This window comes from Oncorhynchus tshawytscha, linkage group LG19, assembly GCF_018296145.1.
Source record: "Oncorhynchus tshawytscha isolate Ot180627B linkage group LG19, Otsh_v2.0, whole genome shotgun sequence".
Lineage (NCBI taxonomy): Eukaryota > Metazoa > Chordata > Actinopteri > Salmoniformes > Salmonidae > Oncorhynchus > Oncorhynchus tshawytscha.
Genome location: NC_056447.1, coordinates 21,311,202 through 21,329,703, shown reverse-complemented (window position 1 = coordinate 21,329,703; position 18,502 = coordinate 21,311,202). Strand labels below are relative to the sequence as shown.

Below are 18,502 nucleotides of genomic sequence, written 5' to 3'. Positions count from 1 at the left end.
GTCAAGCATAAAGAAAGTAGGGAAGGGATGGATGTCTCTCTCTCTCTCATGAGAGTCTTTGGGGATCCATTGACTCCATGGGAATCTCCCCATTAGGACTTGTATCTCACTACAGTCATTAGTCCAGCATAGCTAGGCTAGGCTATAATGTCTGGTGCATCACACATGAACATGGATTATATACATAAATTAAATCCAATGTCACATCTAGCAGAGAAAAATGCAGTATCTGTATAAACTTTGAACAAATGTGTGTTGATTAGATTAAAGGTATTACTCGCCCCTGAAATGTCAGTGACATTTTCCTTTTCCTTTCATTGAAATTGACATAAAAAGCATGTCATGAATCATTTCACATCAAGCAAAACATGTTATAAGCAGGCCTACTTGAATCGTGTCATCCGTACAGTACGTAGCCGTTATAAACTCCATGGTGTTAATTAAACGTTCTCTTTGTGGGGGTGGGTGGATGGATGCACGTTCATCTGTGGTTTGCCTGAACAGTTTCCCACGGGCTATGTGCCCTTACAGCTCGATCAGGAAGTCGGAAAACCTATTTCATTTCAGAATGAAGCTACAGTAAGTCGTTTCATCGGTTAACTCGGGCGTAGTAGAAAATTCTGCATTGTGGAGGCATCTCTCGGTCGAGTTAATAATCAGGGAGCATATTATTTAATTTCCCCACAGCCATGAAAACAGCTAACATTTTGAAAGAAACGCACCCGAAAACACTTTCCGTCGTTTTCATGCACAGCTTGTTCACATTAAGACCTAGTATGTAATGCATTTAGCCTACAATAATCTTCTAAGAATCTTTAGTTTTCTATGGACTCTGCAACTCACATGTCAAAACGAATTCGATGGAGGTTTTCATCCGGAGTGCTGCGAGATGCGTTAGAACAGCAGTACAGGCGGCAGCACAAATGGTTAAACGCGGAAAGATCAGAGACGCGGACACATCACAGCAACCCTGATTTGATTATGCGCCAAAACATAATTTATTATAGTGTATTTAACAATGTGCGTTGTTCTGTTTTTAGGCTGAACTTGGCTGTTTGTATATTCCTTCCAATCGAGATTGCATTACTTTTTCCAAGTTTACTCAACCTGTAATCAAATGATGGCTCTCATTTTGATATACAGTGGGCTCCAGAATTACTGGCACCCCTGACTGGCACTGCACAAACAATGCTTAAACAAATATAAACAATATAATTACAGAGAGAAACTCAAAATACCAATATGTGAGAAATACTGTACTTTAATAATGTTTCAATGGAACCAAACAAAATAATTTAGTGATTTAATTAAAAATCAATGTCCTCCAAATCAAGGTTTCACAATTAATGGCACCCTTAAAGATTATTGTAAATCATATCTACCAAAATTAAACCACAAATTAAATTCCACTTATTTAAGTTGATCTAAGTCTTAAGGAATTATATTGAGCCATTACATCACTTCCGGTTTCACTAGAGTATAAAAATGAGGTAACACACATGCAATATCCCTTTGTCATCCAACACCATGAAGAAAACAAAAGAACTAGCAGTTCAAAAGAGACAGATGGTCATAAACCTTCATAAATCTGGTAATGGCTACAGGAAGATCCACAAACAATTGAGTATACCACTGAGCACTGTCAGGGCAATTATTAGACAATTCAAAAGATATGGAGCAGTTGAAAACCTCACGGGTAGAGGAGGCAAATGCATTTTGTTCCCCAGGATAGGAAGGAGGATGGTGAGAGAAGCAACAAAATCCCCAAGAATCACTGTGAAAGAATTGCAGGCCTTGGTGGTGTCTTGGGGTCACCAGGTTTCAAAAAGCACCATCAGACGCCACCTCCACATCCACAGGCTCTTTGGAAGGGTTGCGAGATGAAAGCCCCAAGACACAGACGCAAGCGCTTGGAGTTTGTCAAACGTCATTTAAAGTATGACTGGAAGGTGCTCTGGTCAGATGAGACCAAAATGGAACGTTTTGGTCAGATACAGCATCGGCATGTTTGGCATCGAAACAGAGATGCATACAAGGAGAGGCACCTCATACCCACGGTGAAATATGGAGGGGGGGTCAGTGATGTTTTGGGGCTGTTTTAATTCCAGAGGTCCAGGGGCACTGGTTAAGATTGATGGCATAATGAATTCTACCAAGTATCAGGCAATTTTGGCTGACAATCTGGTTGCCTCTGCCAGAAGGCTGGGACTTGGCCGTAGGTGGACTTTCCAACAAGACAATGACCCAAAACATACCTCAAGATCCACACAGAAATGGTTCTGTGACAACAAAATCAATGTTCTGCCATGGTCATCTCAGTCGCCGGACCTAAATCCAAACGAATACCTGTGGGCTGAGTGGAAGAGGGCAGTTGATAAGCGCAATCCCAAGATTGTGAAGGATCTTGAAAGGATCTGCATAGAGGAATGGTCCAAAATCCCTCCAAATGTGTTCCTTAACCTTGTCAAACATTACAGGAAAAGACTCCATGCTGTTATCCTTGCCAGAGGTGGTTGCACTAAGTACTAAATGAGGAGTGCCAATAATTATGAAAACTTGATTTTGGTTAAATTTATTTTGTATTAAATAATTTAATGATTTTGGTTGGTTCCATTGAAACATTAATAAAGTACAGCATTTCTCACATGTTGGTATTTTAAGTTTCTCTCTGTAATTAAACTGCTTATATTTGTTTAAGTATTGTTTGTGCATTGCCAGTCAGGGGTGCCAGTAATTTTGGAGCCCACTGTAATAGGCCGCATACAGGCGCATAACTTGCGGTGGGGGACAGGGGGTTCGTGATCATAATAAATGAAAGGCTTTTAAATAAGAGTGCTTTGACTTTGTTTACACAAAGGCTGTTCCGCAGTGTTTACTATCCAGCAGCAACTTCTTTTTGCTTTATAGTATTTCATCCCCTGATCAAAGAGCTCCTCATGGATTAACTATAAACCAATGAAGCGCTCTTCTGCTGTGCCACTATATTGTGAGCGGTATTTCTCAAAATGACTGATAATTGGTAACGGTTATATTAGGTAAAATTATGTGAGTTCAAAGTCAAATTTGGTAGTATTATAAACTTTGAAACAACTGGTTTCTAGAAGGCTACAGAATTAGAGAAGGGCTGTTTCTCTGAACCTCAAGCAGTAGGCTCAAGCAAGCCTGTTTCATGTACATGTCCCTCAAATACCTCGTACCTCTCTGCACTTTGATCTGGTACTGGTACTCCCTGTATAAAGCTCCATTCTTGTGTATCTAAATTTATATCTAATGTGTTACTATTTTTATTACTATATTTAAACTCTGCCTAGTTGGAAAGGGTTCTTAAGCAAGCATTTCATGGAAAAGTCTACACCAGTTGTATACCGCTCATGTGACAAATACAATTTGATTTGATTTTAATTCTCCCCCCAGCCAGAGGCAGCATGCCTGTCTCACAGACTCTGACCATCAGCAGCAGCAACCCATCCTCCATATTTATGTTTAGAAAACACATTTGAAGGCCAACATTTTTGTGGGGAAAGCACTCATCATGTTAATGCAACCTAATAATCACCCTAAGAATGCTTTAGAACCACCTTTACATTTGATTTCAACTGAGAAAAGAAATTGGCCCACCTTAGTTTTCATTGATAGGGATGCCTGTGACATTGCACAGCGGTTCGATGGTTTATTTCTCCTTTATAATATTTTTCAGCAGATGCTGTTCCTCCCATGATGAAAGGGGGCCATGACTGAACGGGTTTAGGAAGCACTTGATCTAGCTAATGATTAGCACAAATACAGATGGACAACCCTATGGTTCAGCCACTATGCTGCATCAGTTGGGCTCCAGGTGATCATGCTTATATGTTGTTAGCCTCATTTTTGGAGGGGGAAATGACCTTTTAATGGCCTTACCATCATTTTATTTTCATTAACTTTGGAGTAGAAAAGACACCAGAGCTGTGTTCAGGACAAATTGTTTTAATGCAACGTTCAATTAAAGGGAAACAGTGATGTTCTGAACGACCAGTTGAAAAACCCGGAAGGGGGTTGGGCTGTGGGTTCAAAATACACCGCTGCCCTTCAAATATGTCACTCATTACTTCAAGCCACACCCACCAAACAGAGCAAACGTAGGCTACCTCGAAGTCCGCCCCTGCACTCCCAGGGTGTTGACCCTGGAACCAATTGACCTGGACCCCTCCAATATGCAACACAAAGCCCTCGACCGCATAGTGTGTACAATTCATAACAGAGGATATTCAAACTGGAGTTAAGGATGGCAAAAAGTGTGTTTGGATGAACTCTTTCATGAATTATTAACATTTTTATATTTCATCAATTCAGCACTTGCAGATCAGATTTGAGTGTGTTTGTGTGTGATTGTGTGAGAGAGAAACACAGAGTAATGTGCATGGGACAGAACAGGAGACACACTACAGCAGTGTTGTAAGATAGATCTGGACTGTAAAGCAGGTGCTACTTTCGTAATGTGTGTGTCATCTTCTGAAACAGGAGCATCATGTGGCTATGGGAATGTTTGATGTCACTCTGCTTGCAAGACAACCATAGAAGAGCTGGCTAGAACAGACACAGACAGACTGCAATCCAGGACAGACTACAGCTAGCGAAACTGCTAGAGAAACGGCAACATTCAAAATGAGCTGCAGTTTAAAAGCTAAATCTCTCAGTAAGCTTAAATCGACTACAGATGTTATCCGGTTAAGGGATTTCGTTTTTGAGAGGCGATGATGTACCCCAGTCTTAGATTTGTCCATTTAAGGATTATTTAACTCATAGAAACATCCTAAAAATTTGAATTATGATTTGAACGTTAATTCCCCTCAAAAAATTGAATTGGGACATCACTAACGTTTGTTCACATCGTGTTCATCATTTTGAGGAACTGCTCTTGGTGTCTCTTTGGTCTCATTAACATAATCTGTTTCAACAGCAAAAAGATTACCTCAGTAACTTAGATAACACACCTTGCCCAAGGATATAATCACCTAAATCGCCTGGCCATCTACAAAATTAGGCCCCTCCTCATCTCTACAGGGCACAAACCATTTCTAAACAACCATGATGGTTCAGTATGTAGGTCAGGGGTCAAATCATACAGGCTACTGCACTGTAATATTGACTCATATCCAGAAACAACTGTCAGGACAGTTTCCTGTAGCTCCCAGTACAGTGAGTTTGCTTTACTCCCAATCACAGATGTGCTAATCAGCAATCAAGGTGGAGTGTCAACAACCATCAAAAACACTACATGACATGTAGTAACTTCTCTTTTAGAGGCACTGTTGTAGTGTTCTCCTTAGATAGCTCCTTGGATGGGTTCCTCATTCCATGGCCATTGACAGTATACCATTTCTAACTCCTCCTGAGAGCAAAGACAATGCTACTGTAACCTCTGTATCTTTGTCTCCCCCTCTCTGTCACTTTCTTCTGTGATTATGATGTAGCAGCCAGATAAGCGCTCACTGCTCAAGTAAGTAAACAACATTAGCAGAGTCAGCCAGCCAATCAGAGTGAGCAACACTGAGTCCCCTGTGACACGCAGCCCTGCTGCATGTCTGTGTGCGTTCCCACAGCAACTTGCTGTACAGAGACAGAGGCGCCACTGCTGTAATGCAGTGGAACGAGGTAGACAGATATAAATATAGAGAAAAACAACTGCTCCGGGCATAGATCCTTCTCCTGAGGAGTGGTATGATAAGCAGGGTGTGAGCAAAGTTCGGGGGTAGAATGCAAGACTTTCTTATTGTCAATGTTAGATGGTGTAATCAACTGATAGCAATTGTTGTTGGGCATAAAATGCTGAAGCCTTCAGACAGGAAGAGTATACTGGAGTATTTTAAAGACACTGACTGATTTACGAACACATTGAAGTGTTACATAATGAATACTGTATATTTGAAGTTTCTCTGGAGTGTCTCTCATATGAAAATAGTACACTATTCTATCGTATGCTTTTCCATCTTCATCTACCAGTCTGTCTTCTCCAAATCCCTTTCTTTATCTTATGCCTCATACTCATTTCATTATAACAAAGCCTCGCTGGCCTGGTGCTCACTTCAGAGCGGACACTGGAACTGTTATCATTGTGGATATCGTCTGTGTCATATCTATTCTGCATATTCTGTCCTCATTAGCCTCCTCTCCTGACTCAGCCAGTGTTCATTGGGCTGTTGGTTGGGTGCATAGTTGTGTAAGGTTCTGGTGCTAGAGAGTTATATAACTTTAACAATGTACTCTTAGAAAAAAGGGTTCCATAAGGGTTCCTCGTTGTCTCCATAGGGTAACACTTTTTGGTTCCAGCTAGAACACTCTTTGGTTCCAGGTAGAACACTTTTTGGTTCTATGTAGAACCCTCTGTGAAAATGGTTCTACTATTTTTAACAAGGATACCCATTGAGACCAAGGGAGCCCTGCATTTTACAATTTCACACATTTTATAAATATATACAAGAGAAATACAAGAGAATTCAAAATCAAATTAGAGAAAAAAAAAAACCTTACATGTAGAACACAGGAGGTTGGTGGCACCTTAATTGGGGAGGACGGTCTCGTGGTAATGGCTGGTTTCTATTTGTTTGATGCCATTCGCTCCATTCCAGCCATCATTATGAGCCATCCTCCCCTCAGCAACCTCCACTGATGTAGAACCTTTTTGGCTTCTCCATGGAACCCAAAAGGATTCTTCAAAGGGTTCTCCTATAGGGACAATCCATTGGACAACCCTTTTAGGTTCTAGATAGAACCTTCTGTTCTAAGACTATGATGTTGCACCAGGAGGTTTCACCAGAAGAAATCAAAATATTCTACAGACCGTCATGCCCTTTGACTGTGTGATTGTTTTAAGTACCGTTGCCTTGCTAAAGGAAGTGTTTTGATAAATATATCTGAAGGGTTCTGAAATCCACCTTAGTAAAGAGAGTGTGTGTGTGAATTTGAGGTAGAGTAAGGACTTCCAGACTCTCATCACTGTCAGCTTCAAGGTGTGTATTTATGGCCTCCCAGCCAGGTTTACCATGAAATCTGTCTGTCTGCTTGTTCCCTATGCTTTGGGGGTGACCTGAAATCTCTCTCAGGCTGCATGCGGAGTCCGGTGGCCTTAATTTGGGCCTCGGAATGTCTCTCCCACTGCAGCACGAGCAGGGGAGAGGGATCTGCTTTCCCAATTGACAGATGGACGGAGAAAGAGAGATTAGAGAGTGTCTGAGAGATAGGAGAAGAATGAAGCAGGAGACATTTAGATTATGTGTGTGTGTGGTGGAGGGGGTGGGGTGGGGACACCTAGCACCTAGGTTTCCCCGAATACTGTCAACTCACTCTGAAGAATGGGCCTGCTGGTCTGTATCTCAAAATCCATATGTTGATGCTTTACACAGAGGGTACTCACCCATTAAACATGGCTCAGTCTGGGTCTGGGACTGGGTCTTACCTCCATCAGAGTAGGTCTCAGTGCCGTATCCGTCCTGAAGACCGTTGTTCCAGGTCCCCTCGTACTTCCCGCTGGTGCCGGTGCTCTCCCTGAGGCCGTAGCGTCCCTTAAATCCACTTGTCCACTCCCCCTTATACACCCACTTGCCCTTGTTCTCCATTCCAATCCCATGGCGCTTGCCCTGCGCCCAGGTGCCCTGGTAGGTGTTCCCACTGGGCCATGTGTACACCCCCACCACCTCAAAGCCATGGCTCCAGGACCCTGAGTACTCGCCTTGGCCCTTCGGCCCAGTACAGATGCCATGGCCGTGGGCTTTGCCTTCCTCCCACCCCCCACAGTATGACCCCCCATCATCAAAGTTGAACCTGCCCCCAGTGGACATGCATGAAATAGGTTTTGGCAAATCCCCCAAATCTCAAAAAAAGAAAACAAACTAAAAACAGAGATGGAGGTGGGGTTAGTGATGATGATGAGGTGTGGGGGGGAGGAAGACACCCAAACAAATCCCCCGGGTTGACTTAAAGAGAAAAATAAAAAGAGGAAAAAGCTAAATAGACCCCCAGAGTGTAGGGTCCCTCCTGTCAGGCCAGGGAGGAGCAGCGGGAACCTCTTCAAACCATTATCCTGGAGGTTTGGTTCACTTTCACTCCCGGTCCAATCTCCTACAGCTGCAGCTCACAGAAGGGGGAAGGCCCACGCCAGCCATGCGTCCTCCCTGCCAACACAAACGCAGCAAACTCCTTTTCTTTGGGGTTTAGGTTCAGGCCCCCTCCCTCCACGCAGGGCCCCACTGCCGGCACACTCCCAGATACTTGTGCCTCCTCCTCTCTGGGGCTTTTAGCTTTAACTCTCCCTAGCAGCTGAAGACCACCAGGCTCCACCTAGAAACCTGGGATCCCACACAGCCACTGGCCAGATCCAACAGCATTTACAGCGTTACAGGTCCATCTCTTTTGGCTAGCTCAGCTTGTCGTTTGTACTCAACCCACCCAACATGCTCCTGCCACACAGTGCAACACAGAAATAGAGAGAGAGAAAGAAAAAAGAGGGATTCAGCTTGGTTCTCTCCTGATGCCTCTGCTAGTGAACAGCAATGCAGTCTCTTCCCATATGCGCACACACATATGCACACTCTCACCGACAGCAAGTGCGCACACGGACCATGAAAATAAACAAGTGATCTGATTATTTTCCTCCTCTCCTTTCCCTTTCCCTCTCTCTTTTTTAATCCACGTCCTTAAGTGGTTTAGCGATACTGATGCTTTTATTCTTGCTCCCTTGCCGGTGAGAAATCCAGATTTATTTATCCTTTTCCTTTGATTCAATACATCATGCTCTGTTATGTATCACAGCCTGCATTCTGTTGTCATCTCATTTCCCCCTTTCTCCTTATGGTTGGGTCTCTCTCTCTCTCTCTCTCTCTCTCTCCTGTGTCTCTCAAATCTCCTCATTAGAGGAGGACTGTTCCAACTAGCCAACACCCCCTCCCCCTCACATGCGTGCTCCTGTTTTTAAAGAGACAGAGGCAGCATAAGATCCAAGCCTCTCTCTCCTCTCTCTTTTACTGCCCTGAAGAGCAGAGATTGCATGCTCCTGTTTTTAAAGAGACAGAGGCAGCATAAGATCCAAGCCTCTGTCTCCTCTCTCTTTTGCTCTCCTGAAGAGTAGAGATGTTTTTTTATTTGCTTTCTTAAGCCTTTAGCTCCTTTGACCTCTCCATCTCTGGTCTGTGAATAAAAACATGATTCATCAACATGTACTCAAATTATAAGGTAATAGATAGAGACGGTTAAATCTGTTTATACGATAGTTTATTAGACAGCATTCGTACTTGTGGTAAGATTGTATTCACCACAATTCTGTTTCATTGTGAGATTCGGGGACTACAGGAAATGGACGGCTGAGCATGCCCCCATCCACATCGAAGAGGCTGTAGTGGAGCAGGTCCTTGGTGTCCACATCAGTAAGAAATTAACATGGTCCACACCACTACTGCCATTCATATCCCACTCACCCAGCTCAATGTAACATCGATAGGTTTAGGCTACTACATGATGCTAACATTTTCCCTATACCCATCATTAGGTTGCTACAACCTAGCCTACAAATTAAAGTTTATAACGTAAGTGCACAGGTCGAGAGAAATTTGAGTAGTCAATGAGACAGACATTGACACATTCAATACCGCCTTTCACACTCTTGCCTGCATCTAGCTGATTTAGGGTGTAATCATTAGTTCTACAGTTGCAAAGAAGAGTTTCTACTGGACAAATTCAGGTATGTTTATCACCGTTCCGTTTGCTTCCGTTTATGAAACGGCTTTCAACAGAATCGGCAGAATGAATACACCCCTGATCACATGCAAGCTGCATAACAGCATTATCCCTTTGTTTGTTGCATTCCGTCTCGCATCTATGCACTCTCCTCCTCTCACCTTTTCCCTTCCCTTGTGGGAACTCCTTAGACTCATCACATATGCTGCTGCTACTGCTTATTATATATCCTGTTGCTGAGTCATTTTACCCTTGCCTATATGTACATACTGTATCTACCTAAATTATCTCATACCCCTGCACATCGACTCAGTACTTGTACCCCATGTATGGGGTGGCAGGTAGCCTAGTGGTTAGTGGTTAGAGTGTTGGACCAGTAACCGAAAGGTTGCAAGATCGAATCCCCGAGCTGACAAGATAAAAATCTGTCGTTCTGCCCCTGAACAAGGCAATTGGTTCTTAACTGACTTGCCTAGTTAAATAAAGGTTAAAAAAAAATATATATATAGCCCAGTTATCATTACTCATAGTAGCCCTCACCTGTCATCATGAATTGCTTTGAGAGACTTGTCAAGGATCATATCACCTCCACCTTACCTGCCAGCCTAGAACCACTTCAATTTGCTTATCGCCCCAATAGATCCACAGACGATGTAATTGCCTGCACACTGCTCTGTCCCATGTAATCAAGAGGCATACCTATGTAAGAATACTGTTCATTGACTACAGCTTAGCATTCAACAACGTAGTACCCTCCAAGCTCATCATCAAGCTCGAGGCCATGGGTCTGTACCCTGCCCTGTGCAACTGGGTCCTGGACTTCCTGATGGGTCACCCTCAGGTGGTTAAGATAGGAAACAACACCCCTTTGCTGATCCTCAACACAGGGGCCCCACAAGGGTGCATGCTCAGCCCCTCCTGTACTCCCTCTTCACCTATGACTGCGTGGCCAAGCAACTAGCCACTTTAATAATGTCTCCATATCTTGCATTACTCATCTCATATGTGTAAACTGCACACTATACTATTCTACGGTATCTTAGTCACTTTAATTGTGTGTAAATATTGCGTCACACATCTCAAATCAAATGTATTTATATAGCCCATCAGCTGATATCTCAAAGTGCTGTACAGAAACACAGCCTAAAACCCCAAACAGCAAGCAATGCAGGTGTAGAAGCACGGTGGCTAGGAAAAACTTCCTAGAAAGGCCAAAACCTAGGAAGAAACCTAGAGAGGAACCAGGCTATGTGGGGTGGCCAGTCCTCTTCTGGCTGTGCCGGGTGGAGATTATAACAGAACATGGCCAAGATGTTCAAATGTTCATAAATGGCCAGCATGGTCGAATAATAATAAGGCAGAACAGTTGAAACTGGAGCAGCAGCACGGCCAGGTGGACTGGGGACAGCAAGGAGTCATCATGTCAGGTAGTCCTGAGGCATGGTTCTAGGGCTCAGGTCCTCCAAGAGAGAGAAAGAGAGAATTAGAGAGAGCACACTTAAATTCACACAGGACACCGAATAGGACAGGAGAAGTACTCCAGATATAACAAACTGACCCTAGCCCCCCGACGCAAACTACTGCAGCATAAATACTGGAGGCTGAGACAGGAGGGGTCAGGAGACACTGTGGCCCCATCCGAGGACACCCCCGGACAGGGCCAAACAGGAAGGATATAACCCCACCCACTTTGCCAAATCACAGCCCCCACACCACTAGAGGGATATCTTCAACCACCAACTTACCATCCTGAGACAAGGCTGAGTATAGCCCACAAAGATCTCCGCCACATCTCATATGTATATACTGTATTCTATACCACTGTATCTTAGTCCAATGTCGCTCTGACATACATGTATATACATTCTTAATCCATTCCTTACTTAGATTTACGTGTATTTTGGGTATATGTGGCGATATTACTGCGCTGTCGGAGCTAGAAGCACAAGCATTTTGCTGCTGTTAGGTATGTGTAACTGGCTGTAAGGGAGTCAGGCACAGGAGAGAAGAAGTTGGGTAGCCAAAGGAGCCTTTTATTTGGGCGAACAAAACACACGGCACTAAGAACACTAAACACAATATGGGTTGACATAACCCAGCGCAAACCAGTCTAGCATAAACATACACGAAACCACAAACAATTCCACACACAGACATGGGGGGGAACAGAGGGTTATATACACGTCTAATACTGAGGGAATTAAAACCAGGTGTGCAGCAAAACAAGACAAGACAAATGGAAAAATGAAAGGTGGATCGGCGATGGCTAGAAATCCGGTGACGTCGACCACCGAACGCTGCCCGAACAAGGAGAGGAACCGACTTCGGCGGAAGTCGTGACAGCTACAACCCGCAATAACATCTGCTAAACACTGGTTTGTGACCAATACAATTTGATTTGATTTATTCCTTGCGTCATTATCTTTCTATTATTTCTGTTTTTCTTCTCTCTGCATTGTTGGGACCCGTAAGCACTTCACTGTTACTCTACCTGTTGTTTACGAAGCGTGTGACAAATACACATACATTTTTATCACCTTCAGTAAACCCACATAGTACTAATAATATATGGACATCGGTTTGATATGACATCAGATGAATAACATTGACATACGATACTTAAATGAGAAAACAGGTCTTCTTAAATCCCCATTTTGAACCTACGTTTAATGTCAGGACATGATATATTAACATCCAAAGTTGGGACTTCATTGAAAGATATAGAGAGAGAGGATGCTGAGTTAAACATCTCTGTGACACAGTGAAGGAGAATTGCTTTACACAATGTCCTCCTTTAGTCTCTCTTTAGTTGCGCCCAGTGTTTCGCTGACTCCGCCCTCCCGCTTATCCAATCGCCATGTCTCTCCCTATCACACACTCAGCTGGCATGTTGGCGATGTGTTTATCCAGTCAATTACCTGGGATGAGATCAGACTGAGCTGAGCTGGGAATAAATAGACTGAGAGGACTGACACCACCCCCCCCACCCCATTTCCACCCAAAACATTTCAGCAACACCCCCTCTTGACAGCAGAGATCATTTTTAAATGTTGTTCTACACATTTTGCCATAGGGTGGTGAAATGTTTGCAGTTTATAATGTGATATCTGACTGAGACTGACTATAAAAATCAACAGGTGCCCGTCGGCCAGTAATTCGACCATGATTACTAAATTTAGATAGCTGGCCGCTAGACTAATTTACCAATCTAAAAATCTTTGCTGAGATGGTCTAATTGAAATTGCACCTTGTGTATTCTACACTCTTATAAAAATATTTTTTCAAAAGGGTTGTTCTGCTGTCCCCATAGGAAAGGGTTCTACCTGGAACCAAAAAGGGTTCTTCAAATGTTTCTCCTATGGGGACAGCCAAAGAACCCTTTTAGGTTCAAGATAGAATAGTACACTTTTAGAGAAAGTGCTAACTTGCAGCTGTAAGTTGAGACCCCAACTGAGTAAAAAAAAACAAGTATATACAGCATATATACAAATGTAAACACCCCTTCAAATGAGTGGATTCTGCTATTTCAGCCACACCGTTTGCTGACAGGTGTATAAAAATCGAGCACCCAGCCATGTAACCTCCATAAACAAACATTGTAAGTAGAATGACCTTACTGAAAAGCTCAGTAACTTTCAATGTGGCAATGTCATAGGATGCCACCTTTCCAACTAGTCAGTTCATCAAATTTCTGCCCTGCTAGAGCTGCCCCAGTCGTCTCTCTCTCTCTCTCTCTTATATATATATAGTACGTCGCAGAAGTTTTAGGCAGGTGTGAAAAAATGCTGTAAAGTAAGAATGCTTTCAAAAATAGACATGTTAATTGTATTTATCAATTAACAAAATGCAAAGTGAGTGAACAGAAGAATAATCTACATCAAATCCATACTTCAAAACAGCCTCAATTCTTCTAGGTACACTTGCACACAGTTTTTGAAGGAACTCGGCAGGTAGGTTGGCCCAAACATCTTGGAGAACTAACCACAGTTCTTCTGAGGATTTAGGCAGCCTCCAATGCTTCTCCCTCTTCATGTAATCCCAGACAGACTTGATGTTGAGATCAGGGCTCCGTGGGGGCCATACCATCACCTCCAGGACTCCTTGTTCTTCTTTACGCTGAAGATACAACGAAAGTTATTAAGAACTATGTTTGGGGTAGTTGTCATGCTGCAGAATACATTTGGGGCCAATCAGATGACTCCCTGATTGTATTGCATGATGGATAAGTATCTGCCTGTACTTTTCAGCATTGAGACCATTAATTCTGATCAAATCCCCCACTCCTTTTGCAGAAATTAAGCCCCAAACTTGCAAGGAACCTCCACCATGCTTCACTGTTGCCTGCAGACACTCATTTGTGTACCGCTCTCCAGCAAACAAACTGCCTTCTGCTACAGCCAAATATTTCAAATTTTGACTCATCAGTCCAGAGCACCTGGTGCCATTTTTATGCACCCCAGTTCTTGTGTTTTCGTGCATAGTTGAGTTGATTGGCCTTGTTTCCACGTCGGAGGTATGGCTTTTTGGCCGCAAGTCTTCCATCACCTTGTTAGCTGAGTTTGGCTGTTCCTCACCCAGGTGTATTCCTCCTACACAGGGTGGTCACACCAAATATGATCTCCTTTCATTTAGTTAAATATAATCTATTAACATGTCATTTTTGAAACTGCCTAAAATTCAGACCCTGGTTCAATCCTGAGCTGTAACACAACTGGCCGTGATTGGGAGTGTAAGGTAAAGGGAAAGGGGAAAGGGGATACCTAGTCAGTTGTACAACTGAATGAGTCTTCCTCATTTAACGCAACCCCTCTGAATCAGAGTAAGGACAGATGCTGAGAGACGAGAAGCAAGTACAGGGAGTGAACATTTAATAAATAACAGACATGAAACAAAACACTGACAGCGTCTGGACAGGGGGAACAAAATGACAACGCTGACACTGGGATCAAACTGAGGAACAGACAGATAGAGGGGGCAATAAACAAAGTGCTCTACAAACTCTGTTGATAAGCAACTGCTTGCTACGGTTACGTTTAGGTTTAGAATAAGTGTTAAGGTTAGGGTAAGGGTAGATATCATCTGAAAATGGCTTCTAGGGCTCATGGGAGTCCTTATGTCCCAACATTTTTGTCCTTGGATCCCTGAAACACAAATACACTCAAGTTACAATACAGCACTCAGAGTTATTGTCACATACTTTCTGCTGTGCAGTATGCCAAATCGGGTCAACAGATGCCAAACGTGTATGTGTGTGCCTGCCATGGGGCTGTGAAGGAATTTGAGCGATTTGACAAAAGCATACAATACAACTTTATTAATACTCAAGGGGATCCCGAAGGGGCAAAAGCATGACGCGCCTATGAGTAAGTGGAGGCCCAGGTGGCCACACAGCTGATAGCTACTCTCAATGACAGTCACCATCCTTGTCAGGGAAAACAGGCCACGCTGATTCAGTCGCATCATCAAACATTATATAATGGAACCTCTCTGAAACGCATCTGTGGAACTTTACAAAAACAGTCAACGGCAAAGGGTTTTCCTATGTTGTCAAGTGAAATAACAGCAAGGAGAGACAGACCAGCATTAAACAGAAACCTACTCTCTTGACCTTCCATCTGTTTAAGAGGATCATCAAGTTCACATCTTAGTTGTAACCACCCCCTAACAAATACATCTAGATTTGTGAATGTGTGTTGGAATTTTGATACTAAAGGGTTGGCAGCAGAACAGAAGTAGCATGATCGATCAGGGAAGATGGGTAATGGTGCTCTATCTACTGGTCATTAGGGTACATTGACATGTGACCTCTGGTATTGTTAACACAGTCACAACTTACACTTCTCACATACCATTACAGTTATGCAAACCTTGTACTTTTGGAAGCCTACTTTTTCCGTTGGGGGTACGCCAAATAAAAATGTGATTCACATTTAAAAACACATTTTCAAACAGTCCATTTATATTTTCTAACGGGGCAATACAATTGGGTGAAGTTTCTCATGTGAGTAGCCTTGATTCAGTGCCAAAAATAAAATGAAACCATCTAGTCTTCAGCGAAATAACACAATGTCAAATACAGGTAGCCTAGCCAAATAATTAACATCCAATCACATTAACCATTGCTCTCTCGTGGGAATTCCACTAATGTCCATATGTAGCTGCTGCTCATTCCGTTTGTCATGTTGGCATAAAGGGATCGGGAGACAGGAATGCGTAATATGTTTTTTTTATTTACCCAAATTACAGCATGCCATGTAAAGGCAAGGGGATGAAGACCAACCAAACATGTATACAAAACACAGGGTTAAAACCCAAACAAAAGAGTGAGGAGTATCTCGAATACATACACCGGGGTGAGACCCGTAACACACAATGATACCACACGGGACGAGACCCGTAATCATCTGCACAATACAAGCAGCACGAAAGTCAAAACAAGCACAGGTACTCACACAACCAACGGACATTGGACCACTAATCGACAGCCCAATGGTGAACCAAAGGGAACATTTATACAATTACAATCAGGGAAATGGGGACCAGGTGTGCGTAATGAAAGTTTTGGAGGGATTTGCTCGAGTATTGATAAATGGTTCAAAAAAGTAAGAGACACTACCAGCAGTACTACACCTGCACCTGTCGATGACACAAGTTGGTGGTGCTTCCACGACCACATCCAATGCTAGCATTAGTAATTGTACATTTGTTGTTAGCCCAGTTAGCATGGACACTGACAGTTGTGAATCTGATGCAGCCGAAGAGCTACTACCCCCTTACCTGGGAAAGCACTGAACAACAGACAGGGACTTGGACCATCGAAGAGGCGCAAATATGATGAGAACTACATTGATTAGGGGTTCACTTAAATTGGGTGTAGTGCCTTTCCTCAGCCACAGTGTGTTATAAGTGCAAAAGCACCTCACAATATCTCACAACTCAAAGAAACCTTCAATCTTGTGCAGACATTTCGAAACAAAATATGCCAATTTGAAAAATAGTTTTTGGGGCGATAATTAAGAGTAGTAAGACATGTATTAAAGAAACATATACCATTAATAATAAGGGGCTAGAAGAGTCTTACACGCGAGCTACCGAGTGGCTAGGACAGGCAATCCCCATACTATTGTGGAGAACTTAATTCTTCCTGCTGCCGCGGATATGGCTGGGACAATGCTGGGGGAAAAGGCCAAAAAAACTATACAGACACTGCCTTCATCAAACAACACTGTTTCACGATGCATCAGTGACATGGCAGGAGATGTTTTGAAACAATTACTGCTTTGCATACAAGCCAGTGAATTATATGCGTTTGTTTTACTCACTGCTTTAGCACACTCTGCCAACCCTGATGTCCTTGCTGTGTCTGAATCCTGGCTTAGGAAGGCCACCAAAAATTCGGAGATTTCCATACCCAACTATAACATTTTCTGTCAAGATAGAACTGCCAAAGGGGGAGGAGTTGCAGTCTACTGCAGAGGTAGCCTGCAAAGTAATGTCATACTTTCCAGGTCCATACCCAAACAGTTGGAACTTCTAATTTAAAAAAATAATCTCTCCAGAAATAAGTCTCTCACTGTTGCCGCCTGCTACCGACCCCCCTCAGCTCCCAGCTGTGCCCTGGACACGATTTGTGAATTGATCGCCCCCCATCTAGCTTCAGAGTTTGTACTGTTAGGTGACCTAAACTGGGATATGCTTAACACCCCGGCAGTCCTACAATCTAAGTTAGATGCCCTCAATCTCACACAAATCATCAAGGAACCCACCAGGTACAACCCTAAATCTGTAAACAAGGGCACCCTCATAGACGTTATCCTGACCAACTGGCCCTCCAAATACACCTCCGCTGTCTTCAATCAGGATCTCAGCGATCACTGCCTCATTGCCTGTATCCGCTACGGGCCCACGGTCAAATGACTACGGATTCCACCCGTAGCACGCGCTCCAGCAGGTGTATCTCACTGATTTATCCTTCAAGCCAACACCTCATTTGGCCGCCTTCCTTCCAGTTCTCTGCTGCCTGTGACTGGAACGAATTGCAAAAATTGTTGAAGTTGGAGACTTTTATCTCCCTCACCAACTTTAAACATCTGCTATCTGAGCAGCTAACCGATCGCTGCAGCTGTACATAGTCCTTCGGTAAATAGCCCACCCAATTTACCTACCTCATCCCCATACTGTTTTTATTTATTTACTTTTACTTTTCTGCTCTTTTGCACACCAGTATCTCTACCTGCACATGACCATCTGATCATTTATCACTCCAGTGTTAATCTGCTAAATTGTAATTATTCGCCTACCCTCCTCATGCCTTTTGCACACAATGTATATAGACTCTTTTTTTTCCTACTGTGTTATTGACTTGTTTATTGTTTACTCCATGTGTAACTCTGTGTTGTTGTCTGTTCAAACTGCTATGCTTTATCTTGGCCAGGTCACAGTTGTAAATGAGAACTTGTCTCAACTAGCCTACCTGGTTAAATAAAGGTGAAAAAAAAGAAAAAAAATATGCGTTACAGCTGGATGAGTCAACAGACGTGGTGGGCCTGGAACAGCTCCTGGTATATGTCCGTTACGTTTACGGGGGTCAATTAGGGAAGACATCCTCTTCTGCAAACCACTGGAAATCAGGACAACAAGAGGGGATCTTTTTTAAGTACTGGACAGCTTTGTGACATCAAATGGACTTTGTTGTTCAAGATGTGTTGCTATCTGTACTGATAGTACAAAAACCATGACAGGGAGACATAGTGGAGTGGTAACATGCGTGCAAGGAGTTGCTCCCGACACCATT

General features: G+C 43.2%; 1 protein-coding gene across 1 annotated transcript in view; it reads right to left on the bottom strand.

Annotated features, from left to right (window-relative positions):
- jph3b (junctophilin 3b) overlaps positions 1-8,885 on the bottom strand; it is a 46,802-nt gene extending 37,917 nt beyond the window's left edge. The window contains 1 exon segment of the mRNA XM_042301461.1: positions 7,436-8,885. Coding sequence (XP_042157395.1) covers positions 7,436-7,817 — 382 coding nt within the window. The 5' untranslated portion in view covers positions 7,818-8,885.
- Positions 8,886-18,502: the final 9,617 nt, after the last annotated feature.